The following is an 18,433-nucleotide window of genomic DNA, read 5'->3' as shown; positions in this document are numbered from 1 at the left end:
AGCACCTTTTGTGATATTACACAGATCCTCTGTGTGTGCCTGCAGCATAAAAGATGACTGTGGTCATGAATTTTCACAGGCCAGGATTTTCCATTTGTTGGGCGGGCGCGCGCCCAACACGCCGGAATGCTAAATGACGCGCGATGACGTTGGGTGTGCGTCCCGACGTCATCACGAAGTTGTGCAATATTTTGTTCAGCAGGCACATGTTGGAGTCGGCTGCGCGCCCACTGATAATTGATAGGCCTATTAAGGCCATTAACCAGGTAATTAACCTGAATTTTACGCTGCCCGTACAACACTACGGTTGGCGGGCAGGCGAAAAGGCCAAGCGGCCTTTACGGTTTTTAGGAAACCTCATCCATGAGTGGGATGAGGTTCCCTAAAGCTTTTACAAATTAAATAAAAACTTTTTTTGAAAAATAAAAACATGTCCCATCTCATGTGACATAGTCACATGAGGGAACATGTTTCATTAAATTTTTATTGTATTTATTTTTTAAAAACGTACTTCAATCTCCCTGAGGCGGCTCGCGAGCCACGCAGCGCGGGCCCTAATTGGCCCACCTGCGTAATATCGTGGTGCGGATCCGATCGGGGCGACGGTCAGCTCCGCGACCACTCCCGCCAAGCCCGCCCGACGCATGGAAAATCCTGGCCACAGTCTCAAGCGGAGCTGTCCATATCAATTGTTCAGGCCAATAACTGCCATAATCCTCCTACTGTGCCTATGCTGAAGCACAGTCTTCTCCTTGAGATCCTTGTAGATTTTGCTTAATTCTTTAACAGGGTAATTTCGCACAGGGTGCATCCCCCTTATGTGCTGCTTCATTGTCCTTCCACCCTATACAGCTTCTCCTCTTCCATTGAAGTTGCAAACAATATGATGCTTATGATGACCCATCTACTTGGTTTCAGAACCACTTACTGTGGATATGAGCGAAAGTATGCCCATCAGGCAAGTTCAGCTTAATGCAGGTGCAAAAAAATAAGTTAGGAGCTTGTTTCTAACTCCAACAATCTTTCTTGAAAAAAAATACTCATTTCAATCTTTCTCAGCTTATGCTTGCACAAGGTACCCTCTTCTAACTTGGTGCAGTGGGAGTGCAAGGTCCTGGACTTGAATATTGCTGTATCATTTCTCTTCATTGTAGACATGCTAATGAGCTCCCAGCAGCATCAGCAAGCATACTAGGGAGGTCGTAGTTCATGATCAAAAATGAAACTCTGGCATTATAAGGCAGCAGAAATGGATACCACCTCAGAATTCAAATTAAAAATGCCTATATGCTTATTAAGCCACAAATTTGTTTAAGGAAATGGTAAGTATGTACAGGGCCAATGTCCTTTGTACAAGAGGTATACAGAATTCATAAGCTGCTGTACACATCAAAGATGTTAAGTAAATGAAAAGTGTAACTTGTATTGCTCTGAAATTGCATGTTGGCGATTATGATTGGCATACAACATACAATGTATAGCATATATGCACAGGAATCTATATATATTGGCCATCCAGTAGTACATATGTGAGCACATTAGTGACATTTGCATCTATTAATGTTAAGCTGTAAGATGGGATATCTATGTGGTATACATTACTCTGCTAATTTGGGCAAAAAGGTCAATTACAAGTCAGTGCATGTTATCTTGTGCTAACATTGGTGATTAACAACAACTCGTATCTACATAGTGGCTTTCAAGTGATGTTCCAAGGTTCCTCACAGGAGCATTATCAAACAGGGAAATCATCTTTGATAAATTTGCTAGAGCTCTTTGAGGATTTAACAAGCAGAGTTGATAAAGGGAAACTGGTAGATGTAGTGTATTTGGATTTCCAGAAGGTATTTGATAAGGTGCCACATAAAAGGTTACTGCACAAGATAGGAGCTCACGGTATTGGGGGTAATGTGCTGGCATGGATTGAGGATTGGTTACCACACAGAAGACAGAGAGTCGTGATTAATGGGTCTTTTTCAGGTTGGATAGATGTAACTAGTGGAGTGCCACAAGGTTCAGTCGTAGGGCCTCAATTATTTACTATCTATATTAATGACTTGGAGGAGGAGGCAAAGTGTAATGTATCCAAATTTGTTGACGATACAAAAAATAGGTGGGAAGGCATGTTGTAATGAGAACGTAAGGCATCTGCAAAACTTGGCAGATGGAGTTTAACATAGAGAAGTGTGAGGTCATGCATTTTGGTAGGAAGAATCAAAAGGCAGACTATTATATAAATGGAGAGAGACTCCAAAAAAGTGCAGCACAGAAGGATCTGGGTGTTCTTATGCATGAAACACAAAAAGTTAACATGCAGGTGCAGCAAGTAATTAAGAAGGCAAATGAAATTTTGGACAAAAACAGAATTACCTGGAAAAACTCAGCAGGTCTGGCAGCATCGGCGGAGAAGAAAAGAGTTGACGTTTCGAGTCCTCATGACCCTTCAACAGAACTCAGAAATTTTGGCCTGTATTGCTAGGGGGTTGGAGTTTAAAAATAATAGAGTCTTGTTAGAACTGTGCAGGGTGTTAGTGAGGCCGCACCTGGAGTACTGTGAACAGTTTTGGTCCCCATATTTAAGAAAGGATATACTGACATTGGAGGCAGTTCAAAAGAGATTCATTAGGCTGATTCCGGGGATGAAGGGGTTGATTTATCAAAAACAGCTAAACAGGCCATTATTCATTAGTGTTGGAAGAATGAGGGGTGATCTGATTGATTCTGAGGGGGCTTGACAGGGTAGACGCTGAGAAGATGTTTCCACTAGTGGGGAATCTCGAACTAGGGGACATAGTTGCAGAATAAGGGGATACACATTTAAAACTGAGATGTGAAGGAATTTCTTCTCTCAGAGGGTAGTGACTATCTGGAATTCTCTACCGTAGAGAGCTGTGGAGGCTAGATCACTGAAAGTATTTAAAGAGGAGGTAGATAGGTTTTTGAAATATTGGCAAGTTGAGGACTATGAGGATCTGGCATGAAAGCGGAGTTGAGGCCTGGGGCAGATCAGCCATGATCTTATTAAATGGCGGGGCAGGCTTGAGGGGCCGAATGGCTTACTCCTGCTCATATTTCTTATGTTCTTAAAATTTGATATTGAGCCACATAATGAAGTATTAGGACAAATAACAAAAAAAAAAATAAATGGTTACAGTGCAGAAGGAAGCCATTCGGCCTGTTAAGCCTGTGTTGTCCCTATTCAAGAGCATTTAGCAGGCCGTATTTCCTGACTTGTCGCGTAGCCGTGTTTATATTTTCCTTTCAGGTGCTTATCCAATTTCCTTTCGAAAGCCACAATTCAATCTGCCTCCATCACACTCTCAGGATGTGCATTCCCGATTGTAACCACTCACTGCATAAGGAAGTTTTTCCTCAAGTCATCTATGGTTCTTTGAGAATCACTTTATATCTGTGTTCCCTGATTCTCATCCTTCTGTCAATGGAAACAGCTTCTCTTTACCTATTCTGTCTAGACCTCTCAGGACTTTAAACATCTCTATCAAATCTCCTCTCAACCTTCTTTTTTCTTAGGAGAACAACTCCAACTTTTCCAATCTGTCCATGTAACTAAAGGCCCTCGCCCCTGGAACCATTCTTGTAAACCTTTTCTGCACCCTCTCTTAAGCTTTCCCACCCTTCCTTAAATGCGGTGCCCAGAATTGGACACAACACTCCAGTTGAGGCTGAACTATTGATTTATGAAGATTCATCATAACTTCCTTGCTTTTATACTCGGTGCCTCTATTTATAAAGTCCTGGATTCTGTATGCCATGTTAACCATTTTCTCTACCTGACTGGCCACCTTTAATGACTTGTGCACATATACTCCCAGGTGTTCTCTCTCTGCACAGCTTTAGAATTGTGGTGTTTATTTTACATTATCTATCCTTGTTCTTCTTACCAAAATGTATCATGTTGCACTTCCCTGCATTCAGTTTCAACTGCCATGTTTCCATTCTGCCAGCTTCGCTATGACCTCTTGAAATCTATCGCTATCCTGCTCATAGTTCACCGTACTTCCAAGTTTTGTGTTACATACACATTTTGAAATTGTGCCCTGTACACCAAGTTATTAATACGCATTATGAAATACAGTAGGTCCACTACTGGGCCCTGGGGAGCTCCACTGTATACTTGTTCCAATCCAAAAAACAAACATATACTCTCCTGTTCACTCACCCAGCTTTGTATCCATGCTGCCACTGCCCCTTTTACTTCATGGGCTTCAACTTTGCCAATTATGTGGCACTTTATCAAGTGCCTTTTGGAAGTCCATGTACACCACATTACCCATTCCGTGCTCGGTGGGCACCGCAGAGACTGGGGTATTTTGTTGACTCCTTTGATCACATTTTGGTTTAATGTTTGAAAGTTTCCTTTAAATTTTGTCTTTTGTTTTTGTAGTTTCCCTTTAAGGGGCTGCCTTTTAATTTGTCCCTGATTTGTTCATTTAGTTTATTTGGTTTTGACTCAAAAGAGTTAGACCACATTACTCTCATTAACCCTCTCTGTTACCCCTTCTGTTACCCCTTCAAAAGTACAATCAAGTTGGTTAAACACAATTTGCCTTTAACAGATCTGTTCTGGCTTTACTTAATTACTGCACAAGAGACCGTTAATTTTGTCCTGAATAATCGTTTCTAAACTGTTTCTCACCACCAAGGTTAAACTGACAGGCCTGTAGTTGCTGGGTTTATCATATGAACATGGAGCAGAAGTAGGCCACTCGGCCCCTCAAGCCTGCTCTGCCATTCAATAAGATCATGGCTGATCTGACTGTAACCCCTAACATACCCCCAAAAACCTTTCACCCCCTTTATTTAAATCAAGAATCTATCTGGCTCTGCCTTACATATATTCAAAGACTCAGCTTCCATTGTCTTTTGAGCGAGACAGTTCCAAAGACTCTTAACCCTCTGAGAGAAAAAAATGCGCCACATCTCTTTCTTAAATGAGTGACCCTTTATTTTTAAACCATGGCCCATCGTTCTATATTCTCCCACAAGAGGAAACATCCACTCCACTCAGTCATTCTGTCAAGACACCTCAGAATCTTAAAGGCTTTGATCAAGTCACCTCTTACTTTTCTAAATTCCAGTGGATACAGGTGTAACCTGTCTAACCTTTCCTCACAAGACAACCTGCCCATTACAGGTACTATTCTAGTAAACCTGCTCTGAGCTGCAGGACTTCATCCTTCTTTCTACCAGTGTTGTTAGTACCAATAAGGACTGGCTGTTCATCTCCACCTCCCGCCCGCCCCCGACTCTCCCACCCCGACATCCTGACACCAGATAGGCAACATATCATCCTGAAGTAAAGTCTGTGGCTGCTTCCCTAACTATCGAATCCCCCATCACTATTGTTTTTCCGATCATATTGTGGTCGCTGCTACCTAAGGGTGCCTTTACTCTGAGGTTGTCAATTAATCCTGTCATGTTACACAATACCAAGACTAATATAACCTGCTCTCTGGTTGGTTCCTCTGTTGCTCTAAGAAACTATCTTGAAAGCATTCTAAGCACTCCTCATCCGGGATACTACTGCCAATCTGTTTTTTCCAGTTTATGTGCAGAGTAAAATCACCCATGATTATTGCTGTCCCTTTATCACAAGCACACAATATTTTCACTTGAATACTTTGTCCTATACTGTGGCTACTGTTAGGGGGCCTGTCGATCACTCCCACTAATGACTTATTTCCCCTACTATTCCTCACCTCCACCCAAACCGATTCTACATCCTGATCTCCTGAACCAAGGTCATCTCTAACTATTGCACCAATGCCTTCTTTGATTATCAGCGCTACCCCTCCACCTTTACTCAGCTTCCTATTCCTCTTGAATGTCATGTACCCTTCAATATTAAGGATCCAGTCTTTGTCGTCCTGTAGCCATATCTCCGTAATTGCTATCAGATCATATTTATTTACTTCAATGTAGACCATCAATTCATTTAAAACAAAAACAGAATTACCTGGAAAAACTCAGCAAGTCTGGCAGCATCGGCGGAGAAGAAATCAGTTAACGTTTCGAGCCTTCATGGCCCTTCGGCAGTTCTGCCGAAGGGCCATGAAGGCTCGAAACGTTAACTGATTTCTTCTCCGCCGATGCTGCCAGACTTGCTGAGTTTTTCTAGGTAATTCTGTTTTTGTTTTGTTTTGGATTTCCAGCATCCGCAGTAGCTTTTAGCTTTTTGTTTTTATCATCAATTCATTTACTTTGTTATGAATGCTACGTGCATTCAGATAGAGAGCCTACAGTTTTGTCTTTTTGTTACCTTTGTAACATCTAGCCTTGACTGCTGATGTGTTCTTAGGTTTTTTTCTCTCTGTCCCTTCCTGCCATTCTCTGACCGTCATTTCTCATATTACTATTTTGCTCTCCTGTCTTGACTCTACACCTTGAATTGGTACCTCTACCCAAGCTTGATCCCTCACCCCTCTTGTTTAGTTTAAAGCCCTCTTTACTTCCCTCATTATGCAATTTGCGAGGACACTGGCCCCAGCATGATTCAGTCCCAACGATACAGCTCCCACTTTCTCCTGTACTGGTGCCAGTGCCCCATAAACCAGAACCCAATTCTCCCACACCAGTCTTTGAGCCATGCAGTCGACTCTCTAATCTTATTTGCCCTATGCCAATTTGCACGTGGCTCAGGTAATAATCCAGAGATTATTACCTTTGAGGTTCTGCTTCTTAATTTGATACCTAGCTCCTCATAGTGACTTTGCAGAACCTCTTTCCTAGTTCTACCTATGTCATTGGTACCTACATGGACCACGACTACTGGATCCTCTCCCTCCCACTGCAAGTTCCTCTCCGGCCCTGAGCAGATGTCCCGAACCCTGGCACTGGGCAGGCAACAGAAATGTCTGGACTCTCGCTCTTTGCTGCAGAGAACACTGTCAATCCCCCTCACTATACGATCCCCTACTACCACTACATTCCTTTTTTCTCCCTGTTTCCTGTACCAACAGTGCCATGGCCAGCCAGCTCATCCACCCTGCAGACTTCGCATTCACCCACACAGGTTGTGAGCACCTCAAACCTGTTTGACAATTGCAAAACCTGAGGCTCCTCCCCTACTGTCTGCTTGGTTCCATTACCTGCAGTCACATCCTCCTGTCCCTCACTGCTGACTAAAACAGATGTCCCTCTTCTAAGAGGCGTGTCAGTCTTCTAGAACAAAGTATCCATGTATTTCTCCCCCTCCCTTATGTTGCAGAGCATCTGCATTTCGGTTTCCAGATCCCTAATCCTGATCCAGAATTCCTCAAACTGCTTACACTTCCTGTAGATGTGTTTGTCATGAATCGCCTTGGCCTCCAAAAGCTCCCACATCTCACCGCTGCAACATAACACCTGTCCCGCCATTCTAACTTATGTAATTTAGTTAATTTACTTTAATTACTTTCTTTCTATGTATATCACAATTTACTGTGTTTATTGAATGCTAGTACCACTGACAACTAAAGGTTATTTGCTTCTTAACTATAAGGTATGTGTTTTAGATGTTTGTTTAAATTACTTTATTTTTATTGCTTTTTTATGTTTATTGTTTGATTGTAATTCTAAATTTAAAGTTTTCAAATTTTGGTTTATTATTTTAAAAATTCTTTTTATTTATAGGTCTACCTTAACTCACCTGTCCTAAGCTGGTTTCTCTCACACTGTCCCTTAGACTGAGCACTTACCAGCCAATCAACTTACTAGCTTCCGATAATGTCACAGTTGCTTTTTTCCTTTTTTCCCGACTGCAGCCTCACAGCAATTGAAACAGCGCGCTCCTCAGCTCCTGACTGTCCCCCTTCATTCTGACTCCCAGCAAGGTAGGCCCCTCTGCAATCCCCGGTGACTAATTATAAGCGACCCTCAGCTCCTGACTGTTCCCCGCAGGTCTGCTCTGCTCCAACTCTCAGCACAGTAGGCACCTCTGCAATCCCCGATCTGTATTTATAGGCGCGCCTCAGCTCCCGACTGTCCCCCACAGACCTGCTGCACTCCAACTCCTAGCAAGGTAGGCCACTCTGCAACCCCCGGTCTGTATTTATAGGCGCTCCTTAGCTCCCAACTGTCCCCCGCAGGTCTGCTCTGCTCCGACTCCCAGCAAGGTCTGGGTATTGCAGCTTACATATGGAAAATTACATTTTTTGATGTCACTGAGAGGCAGTATGTAGATGAGAATTAGGTTGAGAAAAGATAGATCCTTGGACGCACCAAATGTTACTGTGCAGGAGTGAGAAGAGAAGCCATTGAAGGTGGTCTATGGTTTATGATTATGTAGATAAGGATGGAAGCAAGCAAGGGTAGCCCCTAACAACTGGATGACAATTGATGAGTAAAAATATGGCTAAAAATCTAGTTGCATAGTGCACATATTTTCGTCTTGACAAGTGCCATTTTGGTAGCAAAATGGTGTCCACACTGCCTGGGAGACATCTGATTCAAGCTGTGCCAGAGGCCTTTCTGGGTAAGTTTTTAGCGAAGGCTCAGGGACGGTACACCTGAAGTATGCAGAGTGGACAGATCATGATGTCAGTCAGCATGTAATGCGGATTTGACACCTGCTGTGCTATTTTTGGGCTGAACGTTCCAATGCCCTCTCCTAACCTTGCACAGCTGAACATGCGTTCAGCTGCAGGGAGGAAGCCCCACCAGTGCTATTCAAAGCGCTCATCAACTACTTTCAGGTTAGTTGCTGATTGATTTATCCTGGCTGCTGATTAGTTAATGTTTTGTGATTAGTGTTTGGTGGTTTGTACTGCGGTTTGATGTTGCTGAGGACAACAGTGACTGATGCGGCACATGGTGAAGGCCCTGCTTTTGACTTCAAGGATTCTACCTTCAAAGATTCTGCCTTGTCCTGGGTGCAGTAGCTTCTAACCACCTCTTGCTTCCCATAATGAGGAGAATGAGCAGAAGTGACACAGAGGAGGACAAGAGGGAGGAGCGGGAGAAGGACTCTCAACAGGAGGCCATATCCAACCAGCAGCTGTTGCAGAGACACTTTATGGCTTAGCAAGCCACTCAGTTGTATCAAACCACTACAAAGTCTCAAAAAAGGAATGAAACCGGATGGACCACCCGGCATCGACCTAGGCATCGGAAATGACAACGGAAATCTCAGCCCTGTCAACTCTGCAAAGTCCTCCTTATTAACATCTGGGGGCTAGTGCCAAAATTGGGAGAGCTGTCTCACAGACTAGTCAAGCAACAACCTGACATAGTCATCCTCGTGGAATCATATCTTACAGACAATGTCCCAGATACCACAATCACCATACCTGGATATGTCCATCCCACCGGCAGGACAGACCCAGCAGAAGTGGCGGCACAGTGGTATACAGTCGGGAGGGAATTGCTCTGGGAGTCCTCAGCGTTGACTCCGGTCCCCATGAAGTCTCATGGCATCAGTTCAAACATGGGCAAGGAAATCTCCTGCTGATTCCCACATGCTACCCTCCCTCAGCTGATGAATCAGTGCTCCTCCATGTAGAGCACCACTTGGAGGAAAGCACTAAGGGTGGCAAGGGCACAGAATGTACTCGGTGAGGGACTTCAATGTCCATCACCAAGAGTGGTTCGGTAGCACCATTACTGACTTGAGCTGGCCGAGTCCTAAGGGGCATAGCTGTTAGACTGGGTCTGTGGCAGGTGGTGAGGGAACGAACATGAGGGAAAAACATACTTGACCACATCCTCACCAACGTGCATGCCGCAGATGCATCTGTCCATGACAGTATTGGTAGGAATGACCACCGCACAGTCTTTGTGGAGACAAAATCCCGCCTTCACATTGAGGATACCCTCTGTCATGTTGTGTGGCACTACCACTGTGCTAAATGGGATAGATTTCGAACAGATCTAGCAACTCAAGACTGGGCATCCATGAGGCACCGTGGGCCATCAGCAGCAGAACTGCACTCGAACACAATCTGTAACCTCTTGGCCCGGCATATCCCCCACTCTACCATTACCATCAAGCCAGGTGATCAACCCTGGGGTTCAATGAAGAGTACAGTTGGGCATGCCAGGAGCAGCACCAGGCACACCTAAAAATGAGGTGTCAACCTGGTGAAGCTATAACACAAGACTACTTGCATGGCAAACGGCATGAGCAACAAGTGATAGACAAAGCTAAGTGACCCCACAACCAACGGATCAGATCCAAGCTCTGCAGTCCTGCCACATCCAGTCGTGAATGATGATGGACAATTAAACAACTCACTGGAGGATGCGGCTCCACAAATATCCCCATCCTCAATGATGGAAGAGCCCAGCACATCAGTGCAAAAGATAACACTGAAGCATTTGCTACAATCTTCAGCCAAAAGTGCCGAGTGGATGATCGACCTCCGGAGATCCCCAGCATCACAGATGCCAGCCTTCAGCGAATTCGATTCACTCCGCATGATATCAAGAAATGGCTGAAGGCACTAGATACTGCAAGGGCTATGGGCCCTGACAATATTCCGACAATTCTACTGAAGACTTATGCTCCAGAACTTGCCGCACCCCTAGCCAAGCTGTTCTAGTACAGCTACAACACTGGCATCTACCCAGCTTCGTAGAAAATTGCCCAGCTATGTCCTGTACACAAAAAGCAGGATAAATCCAACCTGTCCAATTATCGCCCCATCTTTCTACTCTCCATCATGAGTAAAGTAATGGAAGGGGTCATCAACAGTGCTATCAAGTGGCACTTGCTTAGCAATAACCTGCTCTCTGATGCCCAGTTTGGGTTCCGCCAGGGCCACTCAGCTCCTGACCTCATTACAGCCTTGGTTCAAACATGGACAAAATAGCTGAACTCTGAGGTGAGGCGAGAGTGACTGCCTTTAACATCAAGGCCGTATTTGACCGAGTGTGGCATCAAGGAACCCTAGCAAAACTGGAGTCAATGGGAATCAGGGGGAAAACTGCCCACTGGTTGGAGTCATACCTAGCACAAAGGAAGATGATTGTGGTTGTTGGAGGTCAGGCATCTCAGCTCCAGGACATCACTGCAGGAGTTCCTCAGGGTAGTGTCCTAGGCCCAGACATCTTCAGCTGCTTCATCAATGACCTTCCTTCCATCATAAGATCAGGAGTGGGGATGTTCACTGCTGATTGCACAATGTTCAGCACCATTTGCGACTCCTCAGACACTGAAGCAGCCCATGTTCAAATGCAGCAAGACCAGGACAGTATCCAGACTTGGGATGACAAGTGGCAAATAGCATTCGTGCCACACAAGTGTCAGGCAATGACCATCTCCAACAAGAGAGAATCTAACCATCGCCCCTTGATGTTCAGTGGCATTACCATCACTGAATCCCCCACTATCAACATCCTGGGGGTTACCATTGACCAGAAACTGAACTGGACTAGCCATATAAATACTGTGGCTACAAGAGAAGTTCAGAGGCTAGGAATAGTGCAACGAGTAACTCCCCTCCTGACTCCCCAAAGCCTGTCCACAAGGCGCAAGTCAGGAGTGTGATGGAATACTCCCCATTTGCCTGGATGAGTGCAGCTCCCAAAACACTGAAGAAGCTTGATACCGTCCAGCACAAAGCAGCCTGCTTAATTGGCACCACATCCACAAACATTCACTCCCTCAACCACCAACATACCATAGCAGCTGTGTGTACCATCTACAAGATGCACTGCAGGAATTCACCAAGGTTCCTTCCAAGCACCTTCCAAACCCACGACCACTACCATCTAGAAGGACAAGGGCAGCAGGTAGATGGGAACATCACCAGCTAAAAGTTCCCCTCCAAGCCACTCACCATCCTGACTTGGAAATACATTGCCGCTCCTTCACTGTCGCTGGGTCAAAATCCTGGGACTCCCTTCCTAACAGCACTGTGAATGTACCTACACTACATCGACTGCAACAGTTCAAGAATGCAGCTCACCACCACCTTCTCAAGGGCAACTAGGGATAGGCAATGAATGCTGACCCAGCCAGCGAAGTCCACATCCCGTGAATGAATAAAAAAAAAACTTGTAGCCTCAGAGTAGGGTAAGGACAGCATTGCCAGTGAATGTGGATGACCATCGCCATGAATTTCTTCTGCATTGGGCACCCTCCAGGCTGGAGGAGGTGATACTTCCAGTACTTCACAGTTCACCATACACTGTTGCAGGAGGAAGGTCACTGAGACTCTATGCCAAGCAAAGGTAATTGCGTCTTCTATTGCCAGAGGTAAGAATATAGAGTGAGCATGCAGCTCATGGGGCAGGGTGCACATTATGACACTTTACTGGCACTGCATGTAAATGCAGAGATGTGCCACAACCAGAAGCAGTTCCATTCCCTCAATGTGCAGTCATACTCAGTGCATCAAGCAGGTCAACGTATGGTATCTTGATAGCAGTCATGATGCCATGTTTTTCTGCAGTCCACTGTACCTTCACCATGAGAAACTGGAGGTATTCAAAATCCTGAGCGGTCTGGAGAGAGTAGGTCAGGAAAAAACTGTTCCCTCTGGCAAAAGGATTGAGAACCAGAGGACACCGATATAAGGGTTGAATGGCAAAAGAACAAAGGCGACATAAGGAAAAACTCTTTATGCAGCGATTGGTTAGGATCTGGGTTGCACTTACTGAAAGTTTGGTGGAGGCACATTTAATCATGGCCTTCAAAAGGGTATTGGATAACTACCTGAAGAGAAAAAAATTGGAGGGCTACAGGGAAAAGGCAGGGAAGTGGGAGTAGCTGAGTGGGTCTTGCAGAGAGTTGGCATGGACACAAAGGGCTGAATGGCATCCTTCTGTGCTGCAATCATTCTATGATTCTATCACTCCTCCATTTCTGCAAGTACAGAGCCAGAGAATCTTGAAGCATGCTGTCTCCCCTGTTGCGCCAAAATTCACTGTTCTCCCTCTCAATACTCTGTACCACAAACAGTTCTAGCACCTGCTCCAGTCTGAATGCAGTTCTTCTTTTAGAGGTGCAGGCTGTCTTTAAGTAGTGCAGGCTAGCTTTAAGCAGTCATAGCCTTGCACATTTTGCAGCCCCTGCTTGGGTGCGCGACTACTCCGCCTTATGCATAGTAGTGGCTGCATACAGAAATAATTTAAATAAACAGGCAGCATGAAGTTCGCTTTCTGCCTGCATCAAAAACATAAGACATGGGTTAATTGCACATAGTGAATCCCTCACCCAGTTTCAGGCCTTAATAAATTTTGCAGCTCATACCTCATACACATTGCAAACTATTTCTAGACATGATCATAATTACCTTTTATCTTGTGTGCACTTCATGTGAATTTGACTATCTAGTTTGGAAAATATGATGCTCGAAACTTTTTTTCATTAGCTTCAGCAGAGCTATCAGAATCATCATTATCATGTGATTGTTTTTCAAGTGGTAACGTATCTTACCCTTGAAATACTGTAAAAATTGATTGTGGGAAAAACAATCCAGGCAAAATGGATAAGACAATTTTTTAAAATTGTTCCCATTATCAATGCAATAATGTTCCCTTAATTACTTTTAAAAATGAATCTCCATTAAATAGTGAGATATACCAGTTTGTCTTTGTTACCAAGTCAAGTTCAAACAGTCATGGCTTCCCCAATTCATCGTATGATTAACCAACTTCAAATTGCAAACAGCCGCAATCTCATGGGAAATAACATCTAAAAGATTATAAAGATAAACAAGTTTATTTAATGGTGAGCAGCAAGCTCACTCTATTGTGAAGCTTGAAAATGTCTCTACTTGTGAATTATTAATACTTTTCTTAGCTGTGAGATCTGGGAATAAAAACTGAGCTGACAGTAACATTTTAAGACTGACCTGTCTCTGGGGTAATCATCAATGACATCCTACAATTATAGTTATTTAATTTCATCAAACTTCTCGAGCTATATCTCTGCAAATTACCATGTCATTTAACATCACATTCTTATCAACACAGACGCCTAGTCATAGTTGAGGCCATTCCTGTTTTACAAATGTAAAACAAGTGTCAAAACGTTCAATATGATTGGTGGCATGTACACAAAAATCCTGCACTGGAAGTATGCAGCTTGTCATATTGGAAAAGATAGACAAAAGAGGCATCCAGTGCCAGTGTCTGAAACAAGATCAAGAGGAATAGTAGCAGCTGGGTACAGGAGGATAGGAGGTTTCATGGGAACCAGGAAGTGGGAGTGGTGGCAGGCAGCAGTCCGTGTGGTTTAAATGTGGAGCTCTGAGGAGTGCTCTTGCCTCCGCATTCGGGTAAGTATATTTTAAACACCTACCTTATTGGCTATGGCCTGCTGGGGTTTCTTTAAGGACCGTGTTAGGCTGTATCCAGATCTGATTTTCCTCAATGCAGTTGGAAACCCAATGTTACAGAGAGGGTGTCAAACAGGTGTTAGGCTCCTTATTTGAATATGCAAAGTTCCTAATGCTGTTTTGGGCGTTGGCCCTGGATGCCAATTTCTTGGGCCTACACCAGTATGGTAGCCATCTCACTACTGCTTCATAATGAGTTTGTTCTTTCTGCTTAGCAAATTGGAGGCTCAGCTGACTATGTTAGCCCCCGCCAAAAAGGGACATGGAGCCATCCAATCTCAAAACCCGCAAGTTAAACTTAACTTAAACATTATCATCATTCCTGGAATGAATTTATGGAATAGTTTGTCACGCCATGTAGTAAAAGTTAATTCACTTGACACATTTGTAATAAAGGTAAATCAATTCTTAATTTAGCAAAGAATAGAAAGATGAAGACTTAGGTTATGAAAAAGATGAAAAATAGTTAGATCAAGTTAATAAAATCAGATGGTGAGTTTTATAGGTCAGTGATTTATCTTGTGATCAGTCTTGAATGCTGTGCCAAGATGAGGCAAAATGGCAAGGAAATGGTTAATTATAATAATATCATTTAGTTATTGGGACCAAAAGTTAGCAGAGCAACCTATCTGTCCCAGCTTGCTGCCTGAGCCAATTTAGGCTTTGGACCTCAGCTAAATTTTGAGTTATGACCCAAAAAACAAAAGCTTTTTAAAATAAAGCTTTTTTAAAAATAAAAACTCAAAATTTTGGGGTTATTTTTTGAGCAGCCTTCTGTGATCCATTTAAGGACTACTAATTATACCACTCAATGCCTAGTACAACTACGTGCACTCTCCTATTTTTTGTACATGACTGTAGGTTCAGCATAAGTTCCCAAATTCCATATTTAAGTAGCCTTATGCCTTTTTCAGATGAGTGGACTACTCTTCAATTTACAGGCTAGCAGAATATTGCATCAGATAGGCCTTGAGCATCAAAGAGGCAGCCGAGGTGCCTCCAGGCCATCCTATCCCTGATTTTCAACAATTGGCAGCCTGTTCTTCAGATTCTGTTTCTGTAAAGATCCTTCTTTGATTTGAAAGCTACAACAGTATAATTTGTTGGCATTTATGGTTATATTCAATATTCCTTATTGCGTACTTTTCTGGAAAATAAGCCCGGGAGCACAAGGTGAAATCTTTCTCCCAATTCTCTACAGCTATGCAGAAGAGACTGAGATTCATTTGGAATACTTTTGAACATTCAGTGCTATTGTTCTAATGTGGTTGCTAAGCTGACCATTAGTTGTTGCTGGTGCTAACATGAATGGTGCATGCAAAAGTGCACATGACATTCTTGCCAACCTGCAGACAGAATTTCCCTTTCACTGTCAGAATTGGGCACTGCCTTCCTTCTTCCTCCAGCAGTTCATTCAAGCAGAACTCATAACAAGCACTGGCCATGAAAAAGTTACCCACTTACTATCTTGTTTGAATCCACAAAAAGGGGGCAATTACTTTCACTTTCCCTTCCAACATGTTGATTCTAAAATTGTCTTTCTTTGTTTTTGTATTACTCCATGCTCACCCTACCTTACTGCAGTAATCTGCTTCTGCCTCCTTTTTTCCCTCATTCACTTTCTCTGCTGCCTTTGAAAGCAGTTTGTTCAGCCATGACATTCTTACCCTTTAGTCTTCTCTACTCAGTTCCCCTGGCTTGCCACCTCTCTCTGTTTTCAGAAACCTCGTTGAGATCCTCCTTTGTGAACATATCTTTGGTTTCTCCATTCATGCCTTTCCACTTTTACCCTTGGTGTCCATCATATCCTTGTTCTTATAAAACATTCAAGACATCTTTCATACAAGAGGAATAGTAAATAAATGACAGTTGTTGAAGTACAGTATTTTTTTCAATATAAATTACAAGCAAGTAAAAAAGCATGAGTAATAAACAGTATTGAGATGCAGAAGTCAACAGTTTTAAGAAATTGTTTTGTCTTTCATTTGTAAAATGCAGTATGCATATAAACCAAATAGGAAATGGTGAAAGCTTCTTGCTTGATTATTAAAATACTACAAAACTAATATTTATATTATAGAAGAGGAAATGCTAAGTGGTAAGGCCAAATGTGAGTCAAGTACATTAGTGCTTAAGTTCCTGGAATGGGACTTGAACTCATGACCTTCTGACTCAGAAATGGGATTGCTACCACTGAGCTAAGGCTGACACCTCATACAGAGTTCAGGATCAGTAAAATTTAGTTTATTGTGCTTTGCCAGTGAATACCAAAACTGCCAACGTGTTACATCCCTAATACTGATGTCCTTCAACTATTTTGAGCATATCAAAGCTTATGTTCTGAAAACTGAGGTACCTTTAAAGATTTTAAGTGCAGCTCTTCCCAAAAAAACTTGAAATATTTCACAATTTTTAAGAAAGTGCAATTAAACATTACACCACAACTGCTCATTGAATCATAATTTTCTTTGCAGAATTACCACAACAGCTGCTTGCATGATGGATCTGCGAAGATATCCACTTGATCAGCAGAACTGCACACTTGAAATAGAGAGCTGTAAGTATTCTACTCGTTCACATCATTCTTCTTGGCCTCAGCCTGACAGCAAAACTTTATTAGCAAGTCAATTAAGCATGAAGTATTAATTTATGTTTGTTATAAATGTAATGTTTGACAACTCAGTTACTGTTTGTTAAATGAATAGACCAAAGGGGAAAAAAAACTCTCATCAGCACCAAAGATTTTTCCTTGTTTCCTTGAGATTTATCTTTTTGTGTACAATAATGTCCAGAATGTAAATCTTATGAAGAATAAATGCAATGGTGAGAGCTCAAAACTTCTCATGATAGCTAGTGGAAATGATTTATTTTATTAATATGGAAGCTAAAACACTTTGGTAATAAGAATAAAAAAGCTGAATTTTTTTAAAAGGTGTGAAACCTTTAAATGTTGATGTTTAGAGAGACTTGTTTGTGTACTCATGAAAGAACAGTGTTAGCATGCAGGTACAACAAGCAATTAGGAAGGCAAATGGCATTTTGACCTTTACTGCAAGTGGATTGAAGTACAAGAATAATGAAGTCTTGCCACAAGTATGCAAGTCTTTGGTGAAACTGTTTCAGTCTTTTGGATGATTTTATCCAGATTTAACTTACTTAATGGTTTATTTGCTCTTATAGCATTCTCTGCTTTTCACTGTAGTACTTAGCTCCAACACATCAAAACTAGCATCTGGTCTAATCTGAGTGCACAACCAATTTAACTGACCAATCAAGCTTCACCGTTGCTTTCTCTTCTTTAGATACATCACATTTTTATGATGACCAATTATGATTAATCAGGTTGGGAGTAACAGTCTCTCAATAGTGTTGTTGATTTAAAGTTATTTCAGCCTACTTTGCTTAATATCTAAACCAATTTATTTAAAAGTCCCACAAGCCCGCATTGTGCATTCTTATTCTCCACTCTTTTATCATGTTCTGCCAGTCCATGGACCTTACTTCTTGGTCATCATCCTGAACATTCAACCAATATTTAGCTTTTAGCATATAGCTTTTCCTGCACTTCCCACAATTGTCACACCCCTCTGTTCATAGACCCCTCTGGAATATATGTCACCCAGGCCTATAAATGTGATAGCTCTGTGATGTGTGACCATTCACATTGTCATTGTCCAACCCTTGATCATTCTGTTTTTCAGGACCTTCATCACAAAAAAGACTTATATTTGTGTAGAGCTTTTCATGACCACCAGGTGTGCCAAAGCACTTTATAGTCAATGAAATACTTTTGAAGTGCAGTCACTGTTATAATTTAGGAAATACTATAGCTGATTTACACACAGCAAGCTCCCACCAACAGTAACATGATAATGACTGGATAATCTGTTTTTGTGAAGTTGATTGAGGGCAATACCCATGAGCATTTGTACAAGGTTCCTCATTTAATTCTATTAACTGCTCAGCATTTGATATTTTATAATTAATTCCGATTAATTGTGAGGAGTGAACCTTAACAGTTTGATTGTTATGTTTTATAATAACTATCTTGCCATTGTGAGGAGAAGTGAGCTGGCTCCCCTTCTATTCAGCACCTTCAGTTGGTCGCAACAAAGGTTTTAAAATGTATTTTCCCCTTAAATGCCTTTTCC

At 42.5% G+C, this 18,433-nt stretch overlaps 1 protein-coding gene across 1 annotated transcript in view; it reads left to right on the top strand.

Moving 5' to 3' along the window:
* Positions 1-18,433, top strand: part of LOC144685954 (gamma-aminobutyric acid receptor subunit beta-2) — a 401,666-nt gene that overhangs the window by 274,293 nt on the left and 108,940 nt on the right. Inside the window, exon 5 of the mRNA XM_078551016.1 lies at positions 16,757-16,839. Within this exon, the coding sequence (XP_078407142.1) occupies positions 16,757-16,839 (83 nt within the window). The remainder of the gene's footprint in view (positions 1-16,756; positions 16,840-18,433) is intronic.

Source organism: Cetorhinus maximus, chromosome 10 (genome assembly GCF_964194155.1).
Source record: "Cetorhinus maximus chromosome 10, sCetMax3.hap1.1, whole genome shotgun sequence".
NCBI lineage: Eukaryota > Metazoa > Chordata > Chondrichthyes > Lamniformes > Cetorhinidae > Cetorhinus > Cetorhinus maximus.
Note: the sequence above shows the minus strand (reverse complement) of the source record. Positions and strands in the feature narration are given on the sequence as shown.